The 23,223-nt window shown below is 32.6% G+C and overlaps 1 protein-coding gene across 2 annotated transcripts; it reads right to left on the bottom strand.

The window, feature by feature from the left end:
• Positions 1-721: 721 nt before the first annotated feature.
• On the bottom strand, positions 722-21,941 carry LOC135927487 (uncharacterized). 2 transcript variants are annotated; one of them, XM_065463493.1, is made up of 24 exons: positions 21,360-21,941; positions 19,987-20,054; positions 18,328-18,559; positions 17,953-18,107; positions 15,954-16,173; positions 14,236-14,549; positions 13,967-14,081; positions 13,401-13,570; positions 13,090-13,176; positions 12,910-12,969; positions 12,526-12,660; positions 7,856-7,971; positions 7,359-7,510; positions 7,120-7,236; positions 5,834-5,949; positions 5,508-5,566; positions 5,103-5,184; positions 4,653-4,852; positions 3,995-4,165; positions 3,315-3,437; positions 2,339-2,462; positions 2,073-2,232; positions 1,679-1,856; positions 723-1,246 (listed from the first exon to the last, which is right to left on the bottom strand). In XM_065463493.1, the coding sequence occupies exons 1-24, from the start codon at positions 21,503-21,505 to the stop codon at positions 1,187-1,189; spliced, it is 3,360 nt and encodes a 1,119-aa protein (XP_065319565.1). In that variant the 5' UTR covers positions 21,506-21,941; the 3' UTR covers positions 723-1,186. The 2 variants fall into 2 exon arrangements, with proteins under 2 accessions (XP_065319566.1, XP_065319565.1); XM_065463494.1 differs by lacking the exon at positions 12,526-12,660 and having other exon boundaries at positions 722-1,246.
• Between the last annotated feature and the right edge of the window lie 1,282 nt (positions 21,942-23,223).

Genomic DNA, 23,223 nt, shown 5'->3' with positions numbered 1-23,223 from the left:
AAAAAGAAGGTACGATAAAACTATTATAAACAATAAAAATATTATATAAATAATGCTAATATGAATTATGAAAATATAAAATATGGATCAAAGAAATGATGAATTGGTAATAAAGCTACAAACATTTTTAATATTTAAATCTCCAATAATAATTAATACGATACGCGTTAATATGAATTAAAATGAATGAATTAAGTTCTATAATTTTGTTTGTCTTGTTTTTACATAAATAAATTAATTATTATAATAACACGATAGCTTAAGGTTCATTAAATTTATCATTTTATATATTTTTTAACATAATATAATATAATATAATAATAAATTATTTGATTTTTTTTATGGCTAAATTAATATATTCTTTCGTTTACGTTTTTCGTAAAAATATTATTTATTTATATATTTTTTTTTTATAATATATTATTTAATAAAGAATTGGTATATAAATGTGTATGTAAGGGCATTGTCTGTCACTCAGAAGAAAAATAAAATTAGAACAAAATTCACTGATATCAAAAAAAAAATTCTTTGTTCATAAATAAAAAATAAAACGAAGATGTAAAAAGTATTATTATGAATATTTGTATTTTGATTTGATTATCGAAACATTCATTTAAGTAAACAGAGCCATAATTTTTAAACTTTAAATTTTAGTAGCTAAGCCTTTTTTTACAAAAAAAATGAATTAATATATAAAGTTGTACGTTTTTTTTGTTTTATTTTTTTTAAAAAAAATATCATTATATACCTTATAAAAGTCAAATCTTAAAATATATGTCCATTTTATATTATGATATATATATAAAAAAAAAATATATATTTTGGTAGTAAAAATCTAAATAATATAATAAAATATATTAGGTATCAAGAAATTTCTAACAAATGTGGGAGAGAGAGATGTCAAAGTAAATAAATGCGATCATCTAAAAATGTCTGCCATATAAAAAAAATTAAATATAAATATAAGGTGTATATATCAAATCTAATTCGCCAACCATATATGCACTAACGCAAAATTGGGGACTAGTAAAAAAAAAACAAATAAATAAAATGGTGTATGCCAATCAATCATTTCGAAACGTGGAGTTGGTAATTTTTAGATTTACTAAGATCCATTAAATCAGCATAATTCCGAGGATTTACTTCCGCTTCAGCTCCGACTTTTTTTTCAAATTTATTGCTGTCTTCATTTATTTTCTAATTTCACGATGAGAGCGTTAACCAACTTCAGCTTATTCTTAGACATCTTGATATGATCACATGTTTAAAAAAAATCCTTATTATTTACCAAAAAGTAACTTATAAGGTAAAAATTCCTGCAAGACCCAGCCCGAAGGCTCTGAATCGCAACAGGCTAAAAAAAACGATTTTTTTAGGGACTCATCTAAATTTTATACGGGGATTTGAATAGCAAAAAATATTGATATTATGGTCGTGCAATAGACACGACCCAATCCATCGACCAAGGGTGGGGATTTTTAAAAATCTGACTTGAGCGAAAATGTATTTCAGAACGGGTAGTAGGTGACTTTACCGTTAGCAAGTTTACGTCAAAATGTGTCCGAAACAGATTATAAAACCTGCCGAAAATTGGCCCGTATGATATTGATTTTGAATTCCCCATATATTTAGTTATTCAAAAAAAAATATATATATATATGATGTGTTTGTTCTATACCTTGTAAGCCTGGTAGTACTCGATGTTGGGGACGAAATAGGTTCTTTTACCACCCTCTTCTTTTTTTACCTCCCAGGAATCAGAGGCATCGGCCGGTATGTCAAGAGGAATATACGTCATCTTCTTTAATCTTTTTTTGGCTTCCCGAATCTTTTTGCGCTCTTCCAACAAATCTTGCCTGAAGAAAACCACGCCATCAAAAAAATAATATATATTGCTGCGCTCAATTTTCGGTACAGAGTTTTAGAATGAGTATAATCTATGCTATTACTTTAAAACAAGTGCTATTGAAGGTAACTAATTTAGAGTTACTTTAATTGTAACTATTTAACGATACAATTTTTAAAAAAATAATAATTAAGGGATTATTAGGAGTATACTGTAAAATACTTACAAGGAAGCTGAATGAATGTTGGAATTCATGGAAGCTAAAGTGTTAGGATTAGGAAGCTCGGGAAGTTTGTCCATTTCTTCGATCTGGATTTGAGGTTGGGGAGAGGAGTGGTGGAAAAAACCCGCCCCAATGTCTATATCATCTCTCGTCACGCTTTCATCTAAAAAAATAAAATAAATTTAGATAAGTTCTCTTTAAGTTAGGATCCCAAGAATTTTGAGTGACAACTATGAATGGCATGGAGAGAGGAAAAAATGATAATATACATTGGTGATCGGGGACGTCTTTCTCCCTGCCAAGAGCCGGTAAATCCGAACAAGGAAAATTGAAAAAAGGCCGGGAAGGGTTTAAGAAGGAATCGTAGGCTGGCTGAGGTGACAACATGTTGCTCTGTTATAATGTTTTTTTTTTAAATTAAATTTAAAAAGTATAAATATTTCGAGATTCGTTAAAAGTGTGCGCTACTGTAACGTGCTACCTTCTTTGGTTTCGATAATCAATCCATAACCAATAGCGCGCTATTTTTTTTTGGCCAAAATGGCCATCGTGACGAAATTTCCTAACGATTAAATCAGAGGGATAACTGGCCAACCTGGGTAAACCTAGAAATCGCTATTAAACGGAGAAGAAGTGTTGTTAAACGGCTAAGCAGAGTCGACTTAGCTGCGACTCGAGCCTAGTTTCTAAAAATCGACTCCGACTTGAGTCGACTAAATGAACAGCTTAGTTACTTTAAAGATGCGACTTGCAACTTTCCAATTTAATCATTATAGTTAAGAATTAATTATCAAATATATTTTCCCTTTACAAAAAATATAATAAACTAATAATATTTTAGTAGGGTTACCAATGACGATATTAACCCCTCCCCCTAACCCTGATTTCACCGTTTGCGCAAATTAGCGGATAAGAATACAAAAATAAAGCATATTAAATCATTTTCTTAAAGCATAAAGAAACCTTAAAAATTAAGTAAACAAAACAGCAAATTTAAAATCGGCATTTATTAGGACGATTCTTTGTTATAACCCCCATGGTTTTAGAAGTATCTTTACAATAGATGCTAAAGATGGCCATTAACACGTAATACACGGTGCACTGTCATCTACACGCATATGAGTCTGGCCTATCTAATCGAATGCTGATTGGTGTTTACCACTCTTATTATTAACCAATTACAAAGTTACCATTTGGAGGCGAAAAAAACAAATTTTTTTTAAAAAAAAATATATAAATGTAAACTGGGCTGATTTCGGCCGATTTCGCGTTCTTGTAACGCGAAATTCTGTTCGGGATATCTTCGCTCGAGACGTTCCATTGATGACCTTCTATTATAGTCGGTAGTTCCGGCATGGATATTCTCGGCTAGAAACGATTTTTAAAAAAAAATATATATTCTTTTTAAAAGTTAACTAACCTTGTAGTGTTGCTAAACCATCTAACTTTGGACAGCTCTAGGCGTAAGTCAAGGTTTTATTCTAATAAAAATAGTCTCTATCATTAAGAGGCTAAACCTAGACGTTTAAGTCAATTTTTTAGGGGATAATCTTGACCGCGCCATATTGGAGTGGTCAAAGTCAGGTAATAATACATCACCACAACCTTGATCAAGTTTAAAGCCTGATCTCCTACCAAAATTAAACCATGAAAAACGGGTAATTTAATCGAAATCAGGGACACTGGAGCAATGACAGACATTTTTTTTAGGGTCGCTCTATTCTAGTTCTTTTAAATTATTAAAATCCTTTTTTTAGGAGAACCAAGAAAATTCTGGAATGCTGTATTTTGGATAATTTTGCTTAAATCGTTCCAGTTCACTTCCCCTATTTTTCTTAAAGTATACTTTTTTTTAAGTTATGGAACTTTCTACGTTAACTCATTCACAATAAATGTAAACTGTCCTAAAACATAATAAGAGTTACCGAGTTCCTGGTGAGAATATTTTTGATACGCCTATACTTGCAGTACAACGGCTTCATGATATGCATGATGGACTTGAGGGGGAAAGGCGGTTTGCCGTGGACGCTCTCGAAATGCAGCAACACTTTCTGCAGAATCAATTTTTGCTTGTAAATGCTCTCCTTGTTCAATTCCTGTATTCCATTCATAAGTTTTTTTCAAAAGTTTTCGAATGAGAGTATAACAGTTAAAACAAAAGTTACGAGAAGTCCGAACAATATAGATGACAGAAACGGGCGTGGTTCGTTTCGAAATGCGCAGTCTAAGGGCCGGTCCGGACCAATTTGGACCGGAAGTTAAATTTTATATATATATAAAAGCTCACAAATTAAGAAAAAATTTAACGTCCTTTTCCTACCTAGTATAATTATTAGGGACTGATTGGGCTAATTTAAGTCAGTCCGAAAAATATTCCCGAACATTTTCAGGGGAACAAGTTTGGACGGGGTCTTGTCGACCTTTAATGGATGGAATCCAAGGCTTAAAATAAAGAAACACTTCTAAGCGACACATTAGAATCTTGTATAAAAAAATCGCATGATTCAGGATATGACGACTATTACTTCCAACTTGAGGGATGAGCGATTCTCTAATTTTAATAAAAAAAAATAATATATATACCTCCATAATGAGAGCCAACATATGATCGTATTGGGATGACGAGTCCGAAACGATCTGAGGAAAGGTAGATTTGAAGGCGCGCGTTAGGGTGATGACGGGATCCGGAGGGGAAGAAACTTCTCCCTTATCGCCCACTTGAGTATTCGTAGGTGCCAAGTCTAAGTCTAGATAACTTATCGATTTGCTACGAATCCTTATAGCTTTTGTATCGACATAGATTTAAATCATTATCGGATGTTAAGAGAGCATCGATGAAAATTCTTAAGTGATTAAATTTGCAAATCCCGGACCAACCAAAACCGGGATCAGTGTACTCGGATGTCATAAGTGAATCAAATTATATTTTTCAAAAACCCTCCCCGTTGGATAATGATATTTTTAATAACCGCACCACCGCTGCAGGTTTTTAAGATAAGGGGGGGAGGTAAGGGGATAAAGTAAATCAATTACTTTTGAGCTCTTTCTTGATTTTGTCAATCTTGTTGATGTATTTCTTCATTTCGTAAATAGTCAATTTCTCATCTTGAGTGGCCTAAATATTTATTTTTTTTGATTTATAATAAGTTCCTTATTTTCCAATTCGATATATCCAATATTTACATAAAGAAGTGCTATAGAAAAAGGCCCAATATTAAAAAAAATAATAAACACGATTAAATTTTATATACAAAACCAGTCGCGGTGTTCCCTTAATAAAAAGAACCATAATTTAAGCCGAAAAAAAATATTCAATAGAAAAATAGACGGATAAAATAACATCCGCCTAAAGGCTAGCTCTCTTTAAAAAAAACTGCGACAATCACTGGGGCTCTATCTTTCTTTCCATTAAACAGATTTGTATGGTTAAATCCGTACCTTGTGTCCCCTTTTGCGTTCAAAGCTTTCTTCGTAGCGTTTCAATTTCTTTTCGTAAGCTAAAAAAAAACAAAAATTTTATTTTATTTGTTTTGGCAACCTGACAATTTTCCTGATTTTAGCAACAATTTCCAACCTCGTAGGAGATTTTCCATCCTAAGCTATTCATTCACTTCGGGATGAAAAATCCTAGGAAGTTGGGAAATAGGGATTAGGATTTCTATAAACTAATAATGAGGCTATAGATCGGGTCTAACCCCAATACTCCTCAGAAAAAATAAATGTTCCAAATTGATAAGCGGTAAAAAAAAATAATTCGAACTCACTCTGCAATTTTTTGTTCATCTCGTGAAAGGCCGCTGCGGTAGGCGATAGCGGACACCCATTCCTATCCAATTTCCCGCCGGTGGAGCATTTATTGCGCGCCAGATCGAAAAATTCGCTGTTTTATATTTCGATTTTTTTGGGGGGTGAGAAAAAAAAAATACATTCAAAATTGATTCCAAGGAGGAATAGCTCTCTGAAAATGGCCCACCTATGATGAACTCACATCAAATTAAACATTTTAATTTAGTAAATATCTTGCATCGTTAAAAAAATATTAGCCATATAATATCCGCAAAAAATTAGTTCACAAATCTAGTTGCTAACTTTGTTGCTCACTAACTGAGATCTGTATTATAAAAATAAAGCTTATAAAATCACGTTAAGTTGGTCAAATAAATAAACGAAATTTTATCTTAAAAAGTAAATTGTGTCATATAAACCCCAACCACCAACTTATAATAATAATGTTTAACTAAAATAATATATTTATCCCCAAAACCTTGAGGTTAAACTAAAAAAAATATCGCCTTAAACCCGCAAGGTTAGCCAAAAATATTGGCTCGAACCTTAAGTTTAAGTCACGATGAACAGCTTGAAACTAGGTTTAAGCCCCTTTGGGGTTAGCACGAGTTAATCGCTAGACATAAGAAATGAATGGTAAAAAACTTCTGATATCTGCCAAGCTTTATACCGTGCTTTTCAATCCTAATGGTGATTATATTTTAACCGTGTCTCATATCAGACCGATATTAATCCTAGCTCCATCTACTAAGTTGGTTTAAAGTATAAGCCACCCCTAAATTACCTGCTAAATCTTAACCCTTAACTTAATTTATGTGGAATTAAGCGAAATTATAATTAAATACTGTTTCAACTCCAACCCAAATCAGGTCTTGGTTGATGAAATCAAGGATCGGTAAAATTGAATAGTATTTTAAGTGCTATCCCAACTTTTTCTGTGCTATTTTTTTTTACAATTTTAATACTGTCAAAATTGAGTTAAAATGGGGTTCGGAATGCGGTATATATTAAAATAAAATTGTTTATTCCTCTTATAAAGTAAGAAAACATGGGAAATTATGCAAGGAAACGGTAACAAAAAAAAGTCGGCGTATTAATAATAGTAAGTGTTGTACGGAATAAAGAAGACCTATAACCAATTAGTTATATTCGTTTAACCAATCAAATATGAATATCAATATATTAGACCCTAAGGTTTAATATTATACATGTAATATTCCATATTTTAGAAGGCCTAGAGGAGTTAAAATAAATCTAACCAAACCGATAGCTTTGATGAGAGGATGGAGGAGAAGGGGGAGGTAAATCGTAACAGTTCATCGACGACCTAGTATTTTCTCTGCAATTTTTGTAGTAACTCGGACTTGGTGGGTAGGAATATCTGCAGATGATTTAATTTTTATTTTTTTTAAATTTACATGTTTCGAGGGGATAAATTTTTACGAAATAGTAAGTAGTTTTAAAGTAGCATAAATTATTCCGTTAGTAAAAAAAAAATATAACCTGTTAGAGCGATAGCCAGGAAGATCGAACATCGGAATAATCTCATGATTATAACTGTCGGAAAATCTCACCTTCCCGAAAGTTCTGCCCTGAGAGTCATCGTCATGGATATAGCTAATATCGGTCCAATCATCTTCTTCTACTTCCGAACACTTTAAAATAAAGAGAACCGATAGTGTTATGAGTGAGACATATTTTTAAATAAAAAGATTTGAGGTACGTGTCAGAATCCTACATTTTAATAAATTTAAATAACCCTAACTATAAGAGAGGCCTTAGCTATAGCAACTAGTTTAGGTATTCAGAAAATTTTTGATGTTCAAATTGGTCCTAAAAATATAAAGTGGAAAGGTAGATGGGCATAATTTTCCAGTTGGTGGTCAAATCGAACTATGATAACATTAATTTAAATTCGATCGGACACTAATTTCCCGCCGTTTCTAAGTAAATGATGGCGGCGTTTATATCAGTGGGTAAAATTATATATAAAAAAAAACTTGTGATAATATGTCGCGCAAAGAGTCAATATTGCTATCGGGCATGATGTCAGAGTTATAATTGACCAAAGTAGCGTCCGAGCCCCTCTTGCTAGGAAGCGTGGGTATGTAATCATCTGTTTAGTGTTTAAAGTTATAAAAAACGATCATACATACATAATCCTTTTCTAATAAAAATGTCGCCATATTAAATTTAATATCGTACAATTCCGTCGATCAAATCGCGGCATCAGTGATCACGCCACCGCTATATAAAAATTTGGCGACGTGATTATTTGATTTAAAATAATATTCATTATTTATTAATTATATTAATAGGAAAAAAAAAACTAATTTTTAACTTATTTTAAAACTTAATATTACTTGCTATAAAAGAATTTGATTTATTTAATATGATAACATATTAAATAAGCATCCTTTGCTTCCTTTAAGCATATTCAAAGTGGAAATCAAGGGATGATTAGTTGGATAGATACCCTTGGTTGGATCTGAAGGAAACAAGACCCGGGGGGGGCGATCAAAGAACAAGCTGAGTGAAAGTGCCCGATAATGGCATAAAACTGTTAGGTTTGACCCGGGACGATACCCAGGACCGTGGTAAATAGATTAAAGGGCGAGTAGAAGGGGAAATGAACTACCCGGGTAAACCTGTAAAAGCAGCTAAACGATTGAGAAGAAGATTGGAATAGCATAACACAAAAAATAGCTGTTATTATAATTAAAAATTTGCAAATAACATGTCTGTATATTTTAAACAATTTAGAAAAAGACCTATTTCAGATTGCTGAAGTGCCTGCCATGCAAAAAAATAATATAATAATGTAACAACTTTTCTGTTCGAATGCGTTCAAAAACACTTCATCAAATTAACCTATCGATTAAAAGACCGCTCCAATATATATATTTGTTTTCTTCTCTTTTCATATTATTTGATTCGTATCAGCAATGAATAGCATTCGCTCTACGTTTCAATAAAGAAAATTAATATTTTCTGTTGTAGCTGTTGAAAAAAAGAAGAAATAAATTTAATATAATATATCAAATGTCAGTTATTTTCTGACAGGGGAATTAGTGTTTCCTTGTGGTGGATGGGAGTGAAACGAAATGAACACATGGGTTCTTGGTAAAGAACAATAAAAGTTTCTTTGTGTGCGGTTTGGAGTGAAGAAGACATTATATAGGATGAAGCCAGGATGGATCATATTTTTATATATTTGCACGAATAAATGTTGATATTTATTTAATTATTAGAAAAGGATTGTTTTGGATTGTTACGTTATATTTTTGAGAGGGAAGGGTTGAGAGTAAGGGGCATTCATTATATTTAATTAAGGGTAAAAATAACAATCTATAGGGATGTTGCAATACTATAGGTAGATCAGATAGCACTTCTGTATGTAATACTTTATTATTCTCTGTCTGTAATAATATACTTGCGATTACTAAAGAAGGCCAAGCTTTTAGAACATCAAAATATTTTCTAGGCTCTTGCAATGATAAATGACATATTATATCTATTGTGTCACTAATCTTATCACAAAATATACAAGAAGCATATTTTGTAGAAACACGTTAGAATAGTATGTGTGTTATTAAATAATATTTGGTGTTGATGCAAAATAATAGTAGATTTCCAAAACATAGTCTCTTACCGTTGCAAAGTGTAAGGCTTTCTTGGAACGTGGATGTATTTGTTAACGAGTCATAAATTTGTTCTAATTGGTATTTAATATTATATAATAACAGTAACCACGCAGGAATATTGGGGAGTGTAAATATAATTTTCCTATCGAACCAATATTGTACACTTATTGATGTGCAATCCATTGCAATCTTTAATAATGTTATTAACTCTTCTTCACTATTCACATTATTGTTTCTGAGTTCAGTGGTATTGTTCATCATGATGGGAATAAATTCATGAGGGTCATAACAAATTATATTGTATTGATTTAAATAATCTAACAATAATCTATGTTCCTTTTTAATCGCTTTTGGATTATTTTTATATGCGAACATATAATTAATTTCTGACAAGGACAGTGCTCTAGATATATCCATACGTAAAATGGGTTTTTTCTTGATTTGGTTTATATCCACTGATTGTTGAGTACGTCTTTTGTTAAGGAAAGGGAATATCGCGTCTTCATAATCATCTATATTTATGGAATTGGTGACTTGAATAGATACAACAGGCAAGATGATATTGAGGTCAGATTTTCCCATCTACGGACATGAATGAGACATTGAGGAAGAGTTCCCGTGATTCCTTCCATATGCATTTTCCAACTATGTTTACGTAATAATTGCCCACTCAAGGTTGCACAGGGTTTAAAGTAAGGAATATATTCAATAGTAGGATACAGATTGACTTTATTCTCAAGATATCCGCTATAATTCCTCTCGAGGATCTTGATCTCCTCAAATAATGTGTTTGATCCATCATGTAAATTTGTTGTAATAGCTAGTATAGACCAGCGTTATCGAACTTAGATAAATATTGCTCTTGTATACTAATGTTTGTCAATGAATATAATCGATTTCCTAGTTTAGGATTATATGGTGTTAGAGATATAGAAGTTTGTATTAATTTCTCCTTTTCATCTTCAGCATCATCCCCCATTTTATAGTTTACTTTTCCTCTTGGTGTACAAACTTTCGATCAGAAATTGCAACTCCAACATTTTTAGAATTAGACAATGGGTTCGGCCTCCAAAATATTTACTCATACTCACAGATATTCCCAAAGGAAAGCATTCTCATTTTTCAATACTATTGTAATCATAAGGTGCTGTCATTTGGCATATTGTTCTTTTTAATTTCTCTTCAGACATGGTCATAGTCTGACCCGCTATATATGGGAGAATAAAATCGGCTAAATTCTCTTCCATACACACTTGGTAGATCCTCATTTCATGAGTCATTTTACCATAGAAACGACCTGCTAATTTCAATTCGTTATTTTTAACAATTGCAACTAGAATTTTCCACGAAATAGGGACATGGACATCTCCTACGTTTTAAACTACTTTGGCTAAAGTCTCTACCATCATACAGCATCATTATTGTTAATCACACGGCATATAGGAGGTTTTTACTTTATACGGTAATTTCGCAACTAGAGCTATTAAAGATCCACTCACTTTAAATTTATCTATGGTGAAAACACTATATTCACATCCTATCTATAAAGCTATTATAGGTATTTATATAACTTTTTCCCTGAAACACTCTTTAGATTATGGAAGTCTATTAAAAGACCCGGATAGTCTTCCTATTTCGATGCCAACACAACCAGAGAATTACTTATGATCATGTATAGAACAACTTCCAAAGCTAATTCAGAATTCTGCTATTAAAAGAGTATTTGGATGATGCTGAAGATGAAAAGGAGAAATTAATACAAACTCTTATGTCTCTAACACCATATAATCCTAAACTAGGAAATCGATTATATTCATTGACAAACATTAGCATACAAGAGCAATATTTATCTAAGTTCGATAACGCTAGGTCTATACTAGCTATTACAACAAATTTAAATGATGGATCAAACACATTATTTGAGCAGATCAAAATCCTCGAGAGAAATTATAGCGGATATCCTGAGAATAAAGTCAATCTGTATCCTACTATTGAGTATATTCCTTACTTTAAACCCTGTGCAACTTGAGTGGACAATTACTACGTGAACATAGTTGGAAAATGCATATGGAAGGAATCACGGGAACTCCTCCTCAATGTCTCATTCATGTCCGTAGATGGGAAAATCTGACCTCAACAGTGTAATTGATACAGGATTTAGTTGTCTTTGGATTACTAGGCTGCCAGAGAAATGCTAAGCTGAGCTTCTCTACCTAAACCTCGTCTTCTTACACTGAGTTTATACAGATTTTCACTATGAAGGGGGATTTTAATGAATGCTCTTTACTCTCTAAAAACTTTGCTGCTGTTTGAAGAAAAAAAAGTCCAATAAAAGTCGTTCGTAATTTATGTTCGAAAACAGCTATAAATCATAGAGGATGAACGAAAACTAAACATTTTTTCAAAGTAAATTTGTCCAATCAAATCACTTTCTCTAAAGTATCAATCAATGACATAATAATAACAATATCTAGGCTGACGATGCATTCGTTAAAAGTGTACATCAATAAAAACACTGGGGACGCCATTTTGGTAACCCATATCATTATTAGGAAATTTTAAACGAGAGGCCAATTTATTTCTATGTCTGACGCAAACTTTTTTTAAAGAATTGCCTGATCATCGAGATGATAAGGAGGCGGGTCATCAATTAAACAGTAGTTTTAAACATGAGAATAATTACTACATGGGTTACCAAAATGGCGGGTCCAGCTGATCCGCATTCAACGACGCTTTCAAAAAGCATTGTTACGAATGCGTCGTCAGTCTAGGTATTATTATACGTCATTACATCGATGAGGCATTTATTGGACAAACATTCGACACAAAATTTTAGATTACCTTTCTAGAACATTCTGTAAGCGACCAATGATCTTGAAAATACCTCAAAATAAGATTTTATAACTTAATAAGCGGGGAAAAAAGAAATGCCAACATTGATAAAAACCGCCGGTTTGCTTATATACGTATAATCACGTGTTTGGGATTTTAATACAAACGTAATGAGTGAGCAAATAAAATGTTACCGATGATAACGTCGTCCAATTGCTGACCCAGATCCGAAGATTCCAAGATAGAAAAGGATAGGGAAGCGTCCATTTTTGAGGATCTAATGTCACTGTCCCCGCTACTGCTACTGCTTCCACCGCAGATCCAATGCTCTGGATTGTAAACAAAGTAACAATGTTATGTTTTGTTTACGTACACCATAAATCTCAGATATACCGATGATTATATTAGGCCATATGAAAGTTAAAAAAAATAAGACAGTGGGGTTACCAGGGGACTAGTTTTCCCCCCCCCCCTCCGAAGTTCTTGCCATTGTAACGAAAACTTTATTGAACTTAGACTACGAGGATAAACATAGCCAGTCATTAAAAATATTGAATAAACTGTGCACAAATAAAAACCTCTGGTTTTGGTTAAATTGAATTCGGCGGCAACCTGGTTTTCCTCGAGAATCAGAAGTTCTGAAAGAATAAATAAATAAAAAATATTAAGATAAATAAATAATAGGGAAGGAACCCCCCCCCCTCTTGATTAAAAAATTTAAGAAAGTAATACAAATTATTTTGAGAGAAATAAAACACCTGTGACACTGTTGGTGCTGATTTCGTAGACTTTCGGGATTATAGCAGCTCGCACCATTTCCATCTTAGGTTTCAAAGCCAATGATTCTATATTTATAAAACATCGATTGCCGTTAAATGGGTTTATATAGGTAATAATGGATTATGAGTACCCATATATCGAATTGTAATGGTTATTGATCCCTTGTCAATATTTTGGCATAGGACATAACAATGGAGATAAGTTAAATTCAAATAAGAAGACATATAGCATAATTTAAAGTAAATGGAAGGGTGAGTATATATATATATATAAATTTATGGATTCTTACTATAGGTCGAATGATGATGGTTATGCGCGTGCCGATGATGGTGGTGACTATGACAGTGACCGGATACCGGGGGAGTCGTAGGCCTCACAAAGTTGGAACACAGATCGGGCGAAGATTTGGATGGGTGTAATATGGCGTTGGCGTAAAGGGAGGCATCGATGGATTTCGATCTATCAATTTAAAATAAGCCTTCAAATTTGCCCCAAAAAACTATTCATTATAATACTTTAAATTATTTAACAGTTATAAACAGTATTTCATTTCCGTAAAATGAATCCACATACGAATTACGTTCACTAGAGACTAGGAGGCCCCCTAGGAATGCCCGGTTATAAATTTGATTTTTTTTTAAAAAAAGAGACTGATATTATAAAACCGGAAATGGAACAAATTATATAACCAAAAAATATAACGAATTATTATAACCGGAAAAGGAACGAAAAATTTTAACAGTGTTTTAAAACCAAAACATAACGAAAATGCTTAATCGAGGGCTAGAACTGTTAATTACGAGGTGCTTCTGTTCCCTCTAATTGCCACGAAATTCGATGCTATAATAAAGAAACCTTTTGTTTTGAATGTTGCTGGCCAATTTCTTGACGAGTTCGTTGATCGGCATTATCAAGGTCCTTTCACCTCTCATGATCTTCAAGAACGTTAGGTTATTGATCCCGTCTGGTGCTATTAGGTATATATAAAACGCACATTATTTAATTTTAATAAAATATCTAGTTATCTGTTTTACAAGACTCAAAATTATCTTGAAACACCACGAGCATGACCACCCATTGCTTTTCTTAAATAGCGCAACCGTTAATATTTTATCAAGTTTTACCCGTGCTAGTCGACGTGTGAACCGATGATTGTCGAATATCTTCACTACCCGTCCCGATGACATGGCCGGTTATAATATCCGGTTTCGAATGAAATTGCATATCGGTCCTGAAGATGAGGTGACAATGGCTGAGCAAGGCCCTCACAATTTCAGTCCACCCCTTTATAATGAGGGAATCCTTGGAGGATGGGGCGCCCAGCCTAGCGTTAAGTTGGTGGTGATCCCTAGAATTTTGGTGATGATTGTTTTGGCTGTAGTTCAGCACGAGGGGCCCGTCATAGGATAGCGTGTCCAGCAACGTTTCGTTCTTTTGACTATTCACGGGAAAAAAATTATATAAAATGAAGTTCGAGTTTAACATGGCGAAAATGAATAAATAGATAGAATCCTTTGCTCATATAAAATTATTAGTGATTCATTCATCTCTTTTTTTTTGGTAAAATATAACAGATTGGCAGAGTTGCATCATATGTATCTCCCTATTCCAACAGATACTAAGGATACTGCTCAAAAAAGTTCTATCGTGTTTAACGTATTAATTTGTTATATATACTAAGTGGCCTACAATTTATAAGATAGGTTTTTTCCAAACAAGATAGAATATATTTCCCGGCAAAATCCTATTTTCAAATTTATAAAAAAACACGCTCAAAAAATGATTTAAAAATTTGTAAAAATAATACATTTCCGGAAAAAAAGACATGGACGCTAACAGATTAAATAATGGCAAAAATTTATATTCACACACACACTTTCTATTTTAAATAAACTAATCTTTAAAAAGGACGGGAGCCAATCGCGTGATCATTTTTAACCATAAATAGCTATTTATCAGAGTTGTTAAAGGATCTAGATACAAGTATCTAGATATAAAAATGTGGTATCTGTATCTGAATCTAGATAGATTTTTGATTAAATAATCTGTATCTAGATATTATTTTAGACGTTGTATCTGTATCTAGATCCATTTAAAAAGTATCTTTTAACAACTCTGCTATTTATAAAATAGCGTTATAAACACTATTTCTTCTTTTATATATATATATACAACCTAAATTACAATCGACTTTACATTATCCCTTTTTGCATATCTTTGCAAGCAACCTTCTTTTTTTTTTTAAAATGTAGTTTATTTATACATTTAAATTACAATGATTTTAATAACGGTAATTTACGATTAATTTTCAAGATTCTAATGATTTAATAATTTATTTCGATATAACTTAATTTCGAAGTTGCGATAATTTTATAGCGAATTACCTTACGCTACAGGTGATTCAATCTTTGAAAACTTAAATTAAGATGAAGTTTAAAAAAAAATAGAGATAATTATTTTATATAATATTTAACGAAAATCATACATATAGCTTTTTTTATCGAATTCGTTATATTATTCGCAACATATGTTTTTCAATTTTTATCGTAGCTTTATCATCATAACGCCGCGTTAAATAACGTAAAAAATTTAATTTTTAAAAACATTGTTAGCAACGAGATTTTCCCTCCCCCTAAACTATAGGAATATTTCTATCATTTTCTCTTGACTGTTTCGGAAAGGCGCCAGCCCGACGGGTATTCGAAATTTAAAGGGTGAAGTAAGATAAATTATTTCGGAAATTGAAAGAAATATTGGATAACCGGATGTGACGCAACTCTGTCCCACTGCGAGCCGAAATAATGGCACATTCATTTCTTAAAATAAAAGTTAATTTGATTACATGGAGATGGTGGTACAGGAGAAGCAAGTGACGAAGTTTTCCATGAGATTGGGACTTTTGTTGGATTGGATCCAGAGGTCGTGCAGGAAACTCAAAATGTACACCATGAGTCTGTAGTTCCGGGTGGGCATGCTGCTTTCGAGGCACGCCGAATACTGCCTCAGGAGATCCATATCCTCGTTGCCAACGTCAGAGATCACGTGATGAGTTAAAAGCCACTCTACAGAAGAAATTACAAAAAGTTTTCGTAAAATATGTATATCATTGTTATTTTTAAAACATATTCCAAGCAGCTGCGCAGTGCAGAATATTTACCCTAAGAATTTCGTGGACATATTAATGACATCCACGCATTTAATGGAATGGTTCGGGTTCGCGGCAAAGGGTGTCTAAAAAATTCCTAGGGCAGTTATTCTACGCCGCGCTGAAATACATTTCCGCGGAGAAAAAAACGGATTTAAAGAGCCCGACGACTGACACTTTAATATATTAGCATTTTACATCCTTAACACTCATTCCAAACCATAAACGATATTTTTTTTTTGGTTTTTTTTTAGCAATGACATGATACCTGGACTGACGATGCATTCGTTAAAAGTGTAAATCAATGAAAAACAGCTGGGGACGCCATTTTGATTACCCGTATTATTATTAAAGAAAATTTAAACTTAAGGCCAATTTATTCCTATGTCTAAAGCAAACATTTTTATTAAAGAATTGCCCTGATCACCGAGATAATGAGAGAGAGTTAGTTATCAATTTAATAGTAGTTTTTAACACGGGAATAATTACTGTACGGGTTTCCCAAAATGGCGGGTCCAGCTGATTCGCATTCAACGACGCTTTTCAAAACGCCTTATTATGAATGCGTCGTCGGTCTAGGCATTATCATATGTAATTGCTTTTTTTTAGATAACTTTACAAGTTTGAAAATGACACGTGACAGGATGGTAAAATGGTACACAAAAAGTTACTCAAATAATCGTAGATTATTAAAACTGATAAAACTAACGACGAACACTTATTTAGGTGGATAGGTAGTTAGAGGGGATAATGAGCGAAATCTTACGGGATCATACTTTCGATCGAGTGACCCCTGGTAACGAATTCGTTTAATAATCAATGTTCATTTCCATATGACGATAAAAAAAATATGGATTATTTGACAGCTGTAAATCACGGCGATAGATAAAATGAATGAATGAATAAAACGGATATTAATTTCCCCACTTTTAAATTAAAATCTTAAAACATTCAAGATTAAAGAATGAATGAATAAAACGGATATTAATTTCCCCACTTTTAAATTAAAATCTTAAAACATTCAAGATTTAATATAAATAAAAAAAACATCTTGTTCTTCCTAAAAAATTAACCGAACATAAAAAAAGGGGGAAATTCCGTTTTAAAACGCGCCATTTTTATTGCCTTTTAATTTCGTTAAAAATTTATCATCTGTAAAAATTGACGCGAAACAAAAAAATAAATAAAATATATCTCCCCCTCTTAAATTAAATATCCAATTTTTTTTTTAAAAAAAAAAATAACGTGCGAAAGCCAAATAAAAAGGCGGAATTATTCGGGGAAAAATTTCCCGCTCCCGCCATTTTTTTAAATATAAAAAAAAATTTAAGTAAACATTTGGCGAAGAGTCGAAAAAAAAAACTTAATTTATAACATTTTATCACCGACATAAAATTTACTTCATTAATAATTAATTTCGATTTTTTATAAAAAAAAGATGCCACGAAATAATATAAGGCTTTCAAAAAAAATATAACCATTTCCCTCCCCCCCCCCCCTTAAATTTCCAATATTAATTAATATCTATTACCATTATTTTTTGTTCTATTTTTTACCCCCTAAATCGCGTTATTCCTTACAAGAAGATTAATCCACCAAATTATCGATTAAAAATGAATGAATTCCAGTTTTCGCTGGGTTTAGCGGCCCGCATTTACCCGCCAAAAAAAGAATGGGTAAAAAAGTGAGTAATTACTATCGTGCACGCGGATGAGGGTGAGACCGACGCTGGTCGGCACCAAGCACGCGGGTAGATCCTCGAGGAAGTGGAACATGACGAGCAACATGTCGCTGCACAGGGCCCTTTCGTCGTTTGAATTCCCGTGGCAAGTGGGGGAACATTTCGTGACCCTTTTATTTTAGGTTATAATTGATATAAATTTGCGTCAGGCGTCTAAATATATTAGGGGTCTCGAAAGAGGGCACGGTTTTTAATATGGTCCGCGTCTGACTGATTATAAATTAAGGCACCAAAACTGCTTTTATAGGATACAAACTTAAAACGAATCCAATCGATACTACAACTCGCAATTTGCCTTAAAATATAAATGAATGCATGAAAATGGTATACCCCGCCTGGGCCATGTGAGTGCGGAGCAAGGAAGGCGTCAGGAGATTGCGGGCGGGAAAAAAATAGTTGAAGGGCTTGCTACTGGCGGAGGTCGACAAAAGGGGGTCGCGTTGAGGATGAGGAGGCGTGGATGTCGAGTTGGCCTGCGAGAAGTGTCCGCCCACGTACTGGGCCAAGCCAGTAACCCAGGTAGGCACGTCGATAATTTCGGTTTCCCGCGCTTTTTTACCTCCTTTAGGAAAAAAATAATATGGAAATGATACAGGATACGATAAAATAAATTTCGAAGGAAGGAATGAGCGGAAGGATAAGTTCTTGAAATATTTTACTGGCTGAATGGGCATATTATTTATTTTTTTTTATCAGGCTTTAAGAATTAAAATTTTTATTTTTAAAGAATATTGCATCATATTATTTTTTTTTTAAAAAAAAATCGTAATAATAAACAAAAGGTAAATAAGCAAATGTACCGAGTTCAACCAATCAAAGTTACGGGGGAGGGGCGCCTACAACAGATTCTCTCGCGCGTACAATGACCGCGGAAAGGGACACTTAAAAATTTTAAATAATTATAATCGATAAAATCTGCCCCTTAAAAGTCTATTTTGGGAGAGCGTCGTGCGTAACACGCAAACTCCTCTAGCGATAACTACCGTTTAAACTACGAGTAGCGACGAAGAAAAATAAAATAAGGAGAGTGGTCAGGGATGGGAGATATTTTTAAAAAACGGTTTTATTATATATGGGTACGATTCCTATGGGAAATATAATCTCGCAAAATATTTTATTGGAGATTTTTCATTTATCATTCACAAATTTCAATCATCTTAGATGCTAAATACTAGTGTTGTTAAGCGGCTCTAACACAATATTTCGTCCAGAAAAATATAACGCGAGCCTGAAGATTTTGCTCATAGAAGGAACAGAGGTCTAGATAATATATTATCGAAACCTCGAGGCTCAGACAATAATTTTTCTAGCTGAAGTATTGAGTTAGAGCCGTTTTAAAAAATCGGCTCAAAAATAAGCCGTTTAACGACACTGCTAAATACTCGCGAATTTTCACTCACCTCGGCCATCTTGTCGTCCAAACTGTTTACAAAAATAAATTTAATATTTTGATCTTCGAGGCATTCAAAATTTCTTTAATTAAGCGTGTTTTTATTTACATGCTAGCAGAGTTGTTAAAAGATACTTTTTAAATGGATCTAGATACGGATACAACGTCTAAAATAATATCTAGATACAGATTATTTAATCAAAAATCTATCTAGATACAGATACCACATTTTTATATCTAGATACTTGTATCTAGATCCTTTTAACAACTCTGCATACCAGTCTTATATGTCATTCACATTGTCTTTCGATCCAAATTTATATTACTTCTTATGAAACGTATCGAACCAACGACTTTCTCGTTGGAGTTAAATTAGGAGGGGTTAGAAACTAGAGGTCCGTTAATGGACGAATTTTGGACTATAAAGTCGCCCACCTTGCTGCCCATAGTTTTCAAAATAAATATTCCCGCCCGTCGGCTCATTAGTCTAAAATTTTTTACCCGCACACCCATTACTTGTAAACACGAGTTTTCACATGTGCATTATAAAAAGGTGTTCTTCGCAAAAAAAAAAAGAGAAAATAAAATTATAAAAATACCCGCATCCGACTGAGTTTCATCAACGTCTTCCGCCATTTTATCGCGTTCCGTAGCCGGCAACAAAGGCCTAGAAAAATGTTGATGAATAAATCATATATATACATATATATGTGTACAAAGTGGTTTAATCGTTTTCATAGAGGAATTTTTGTATAATTCGCTCTTTTATAAATTGTTTAATTAGGTAAAATATTTCGTCAAAGACCTGCAGACCCGGCCAGTTATATTTTTAAACCAAATATTTGAAATCGCCATTATTAGCTATAAAAATCAAAAATAGATCGAAAATATTTTTTAAAAAAAAAATCCGGGCCGGATCGAGCCTAAAAATATAAAAACCGGGCACGATCGAAAATATTTTTTAAAAAAAATCCGGGCCGGATCGAGCCTAAAAATATAAAAACCGGGCACGATCGAAAATATTTTTAAAAAAAAATCCGGGCCGGATCGAGCCTAAAAATATAAAAACCGGGCACGATCGAAAATATTTTTAAAAAAAAATCCGGGCCGGATCGAGCCTAAAAATATAAAAACCGGGCACGATCGAATATATTTTTTAAAAAAAATCCGGGCCGAGTATATATTTTGAAAAACAAAATGGGAGTTGACACGCGCGAGGTACTCTCGAAAAAGACATTTTCTCAAACAAAAATATCTGGAAGATTTTAATTGGGTAAGAACTATTTTAGGATCGGAAAAAATTTCAAAATATGAATATGACTTGTATTCCTCTCATAATATATATAGGATTCATTGGAACGTTTATAATAATAAATTAACAGCTGATAAAATGATGGACACCGTGAAAACTATTTTTTTTTATTCCCGTTCCTTTATAAGATTTTTTTAAAAAGTTCAGTTTCCGGTATTTCCGGATAATTTTAAAGCATTTAATATTGAAGAATCTCGGGATTGCATCTCGGATAATTTTCGTCTTATCGTTTTCTAGAAAATATGACATTTTTTTGATCCCGAAGGTTTCTAGAACTCTGTGAGGATAACACGAAACCTTCTCATAAAAATCAGACCTTTTAGAACAGGATGAATGAATATTGGATTGAATCAAATTATAATTTTAATATTCGTTAAAACTAATACCAATTATAAATTATTATAAATTATCAATATTTTCGTTTAGACCTACATAAAATGTTGTTTTTTTTTATCGGTGGAGAGATACTGAGAACGAAACAGAATAATTAGAAATATTCTTCGAAAATCTTATGAGGATTTTTTTCCTTGATAATGCTCACAGATAAATTTTTGATCAAATATTATCTAAAATGCATAATCTTTTATTTCATAATAAATCCCACCTCTTTAAAAAAAAGGGATAATCATATAATAATAAAAATAGAAACAGATGTCAAACCTGGTGACGTCATCACGCTTCTCGGTCGAATCATGTGAGTGGGCTTTATTTTTTTCGGCCCGGAGAGTAGAACGGCGACGGGGCGCGAAACAGAAACAAGATGGTGGCGGGCAACATCTTTTGCAAAGAGAATTATCGGCCAGCATTTTATATATGTGTGTATATATATATAGATAGATTCTTGTTTTTCACGGCACTTGAAGTGTGTAAATATAAATCAAACCAAAAAAAAATTGAAAGTGAATAGATGTGGTTTGGGTGACGAACGCGTACAAATATCGTTACGAGTGCTGGGTGTAGCGTGTAAGTGACGGTTAAATATGATTAGGCGTGCGCGAAAATAAATTTCTAAGCTAAATTAGCTAATTGAGCAAAAAAGAGTGACATAGTAGCTGTGAATTAATTGAGGTGCTACGATGACGGGGGTAAAAGGATCTCAAGGTTGCTTCAAAGATCTTGAACAAACTATCAAGGTGTGATGATGCATTTATTTTGCCAGCATTGTTTTTTATTTATGTTTTGTTTCGGGGATAAAAATATTTCCAAAAAAATTTCTCTTTCCTAGTGGAATTTAAAAGTTGTTCGATTTTTTTGTCGCGTTTTCTAAATTCACGATTTTTTTTTTTTATCGAATCTTCTAATAAATGAATTAAATTTTTACGTTAGCAGAAATGGATAAATTTTTTTTTAAATTTTGTAGTTTTTTTTTCCGGAAAAATTTGAAATTATTTTTTGTTGATTCGATGTCGAATTTCAGCTTTGAAAGATGATTTGGGTGACAAATATTTCGCTAAGATCGTCGGAGTCAATCATTTTGTATTCACCTAGTGGAGTTATATATTTTTTTTAAAAAATTCATATAAATCAAAATAATTTTTTTACGAATTTTGATGATTGAATTCAAAGAATCTAAAAAAATAATATCCATATTATAGATGATAAGAAAGAAACAAATTACAAAGAAAATAAAGTGACGTTAGATAATAGGGGAAATCAATCGATCAAGAACGGAACTGGGATTAAGTTAAAAGTGCTATTAAAAAATATAAAAAAATATCAGTCATAATAGGAAAAATATATCAAAATCAATAAAAAAAAATTTCAGAATTTATCGAATCAATACATTATATTATTTTATTTTGGATTTAAATTCAAAAAAAAATATTTTTTTTAATTTTCTGTTATAAATTATTCTGGATTCACTCCAAAAAAGCCATTTTTTTTTAAATAACTTTTTTTCGTGGAGTGAATTTGCGGTTTTGTAAGGAAAAATAAATTTTTATTACATGAGCAGCCATTTTGGTTGGTATTTTTTTTTATTTAAAAAATATTGGTTACCTTATTACCCCTACAAGATGATAGGCGTCGTTGAATGCAAATCAGCTGGACCCGCCATTTTGGGAACCCGTATAGTAATTAATTCTCGTGTTAAAAAAAAACTACTATTATTAAATTGATAACTTGCTTCTTTAATAATAAAGTTTGCGGTTAGACTCAGAACATATTTGATAGTGAGTCCCCCAGCTGTTTTTTAATTGACGTACACTTTTATAACGAATGCACCGTGAGTCTAGGTATTATCATGTCATTGGTAGGTAGGTAGTAAGATTTAAAATGGCTATAGCGGGTGGAATATTTATGGTAAATTAGTTTCACCCCCACGAGGAAACTTTAAAAAAAAAACTTTTTCGGCGCCAAACGCGCTCGAAACTAACTTAAAATAATCCCTTAAAAATAATTTGCGTATTTAATTATCTATTCTAATTCAAATATTTTTATTTTTGAGAAAAAATAATATAATTATCGATAATTTTATTTTCACCTGTCATTTTTTTTGTAAAAAAATATATATATTAGTGTTACC

Source organism: Gordionus sp. m RMFG-2023, chromosome 3 (genome assembly GCF_954871325.1).
Source record: "Gordionus sp. m RMFG-2023 chromosome 3, tfGorSpeb1-WG-v2, whole genome shotgun sequence".
In the NCBI taxonomy this organism is placed as follows: domain Eukaryota; kingdom Metazoa; phylum Nematomorpha; class Gordioida; order Chordodea; family Parachordodidae; genus Gordionus; species Gordionus sp. m RMFG-2023.
The sequence above is the reverse complement of the archived record's forward strand: the minus strand, read 5'-3'. Positions and strand labels throughout refer to the sequence as shown.

Bases quoted from the DNA above. Each gene is read 5' to 3' on its own strand.
- LOC135927487 (XM_065463493.1), bottom strand. From the start codon at position 21,505: ATGCTGGCCGATAATTCTCTTTGCAAAAGATGTTGCCCGCCACCATCT. The intron at 13,571-13,966 runs GTTTCTTTATTA...TTAAATTGATAG, and splicing joins AGCAACATTCAAAACAAAAG to ATCGAAATCCATCGATGCCT. The intron at 4,166-4,652 runs GTATATATATTA...AATGGAATACAG, and splicing joins TGTTGGCTCTCATTATGGAG to GAATTGAACAAGGAGAGCAT.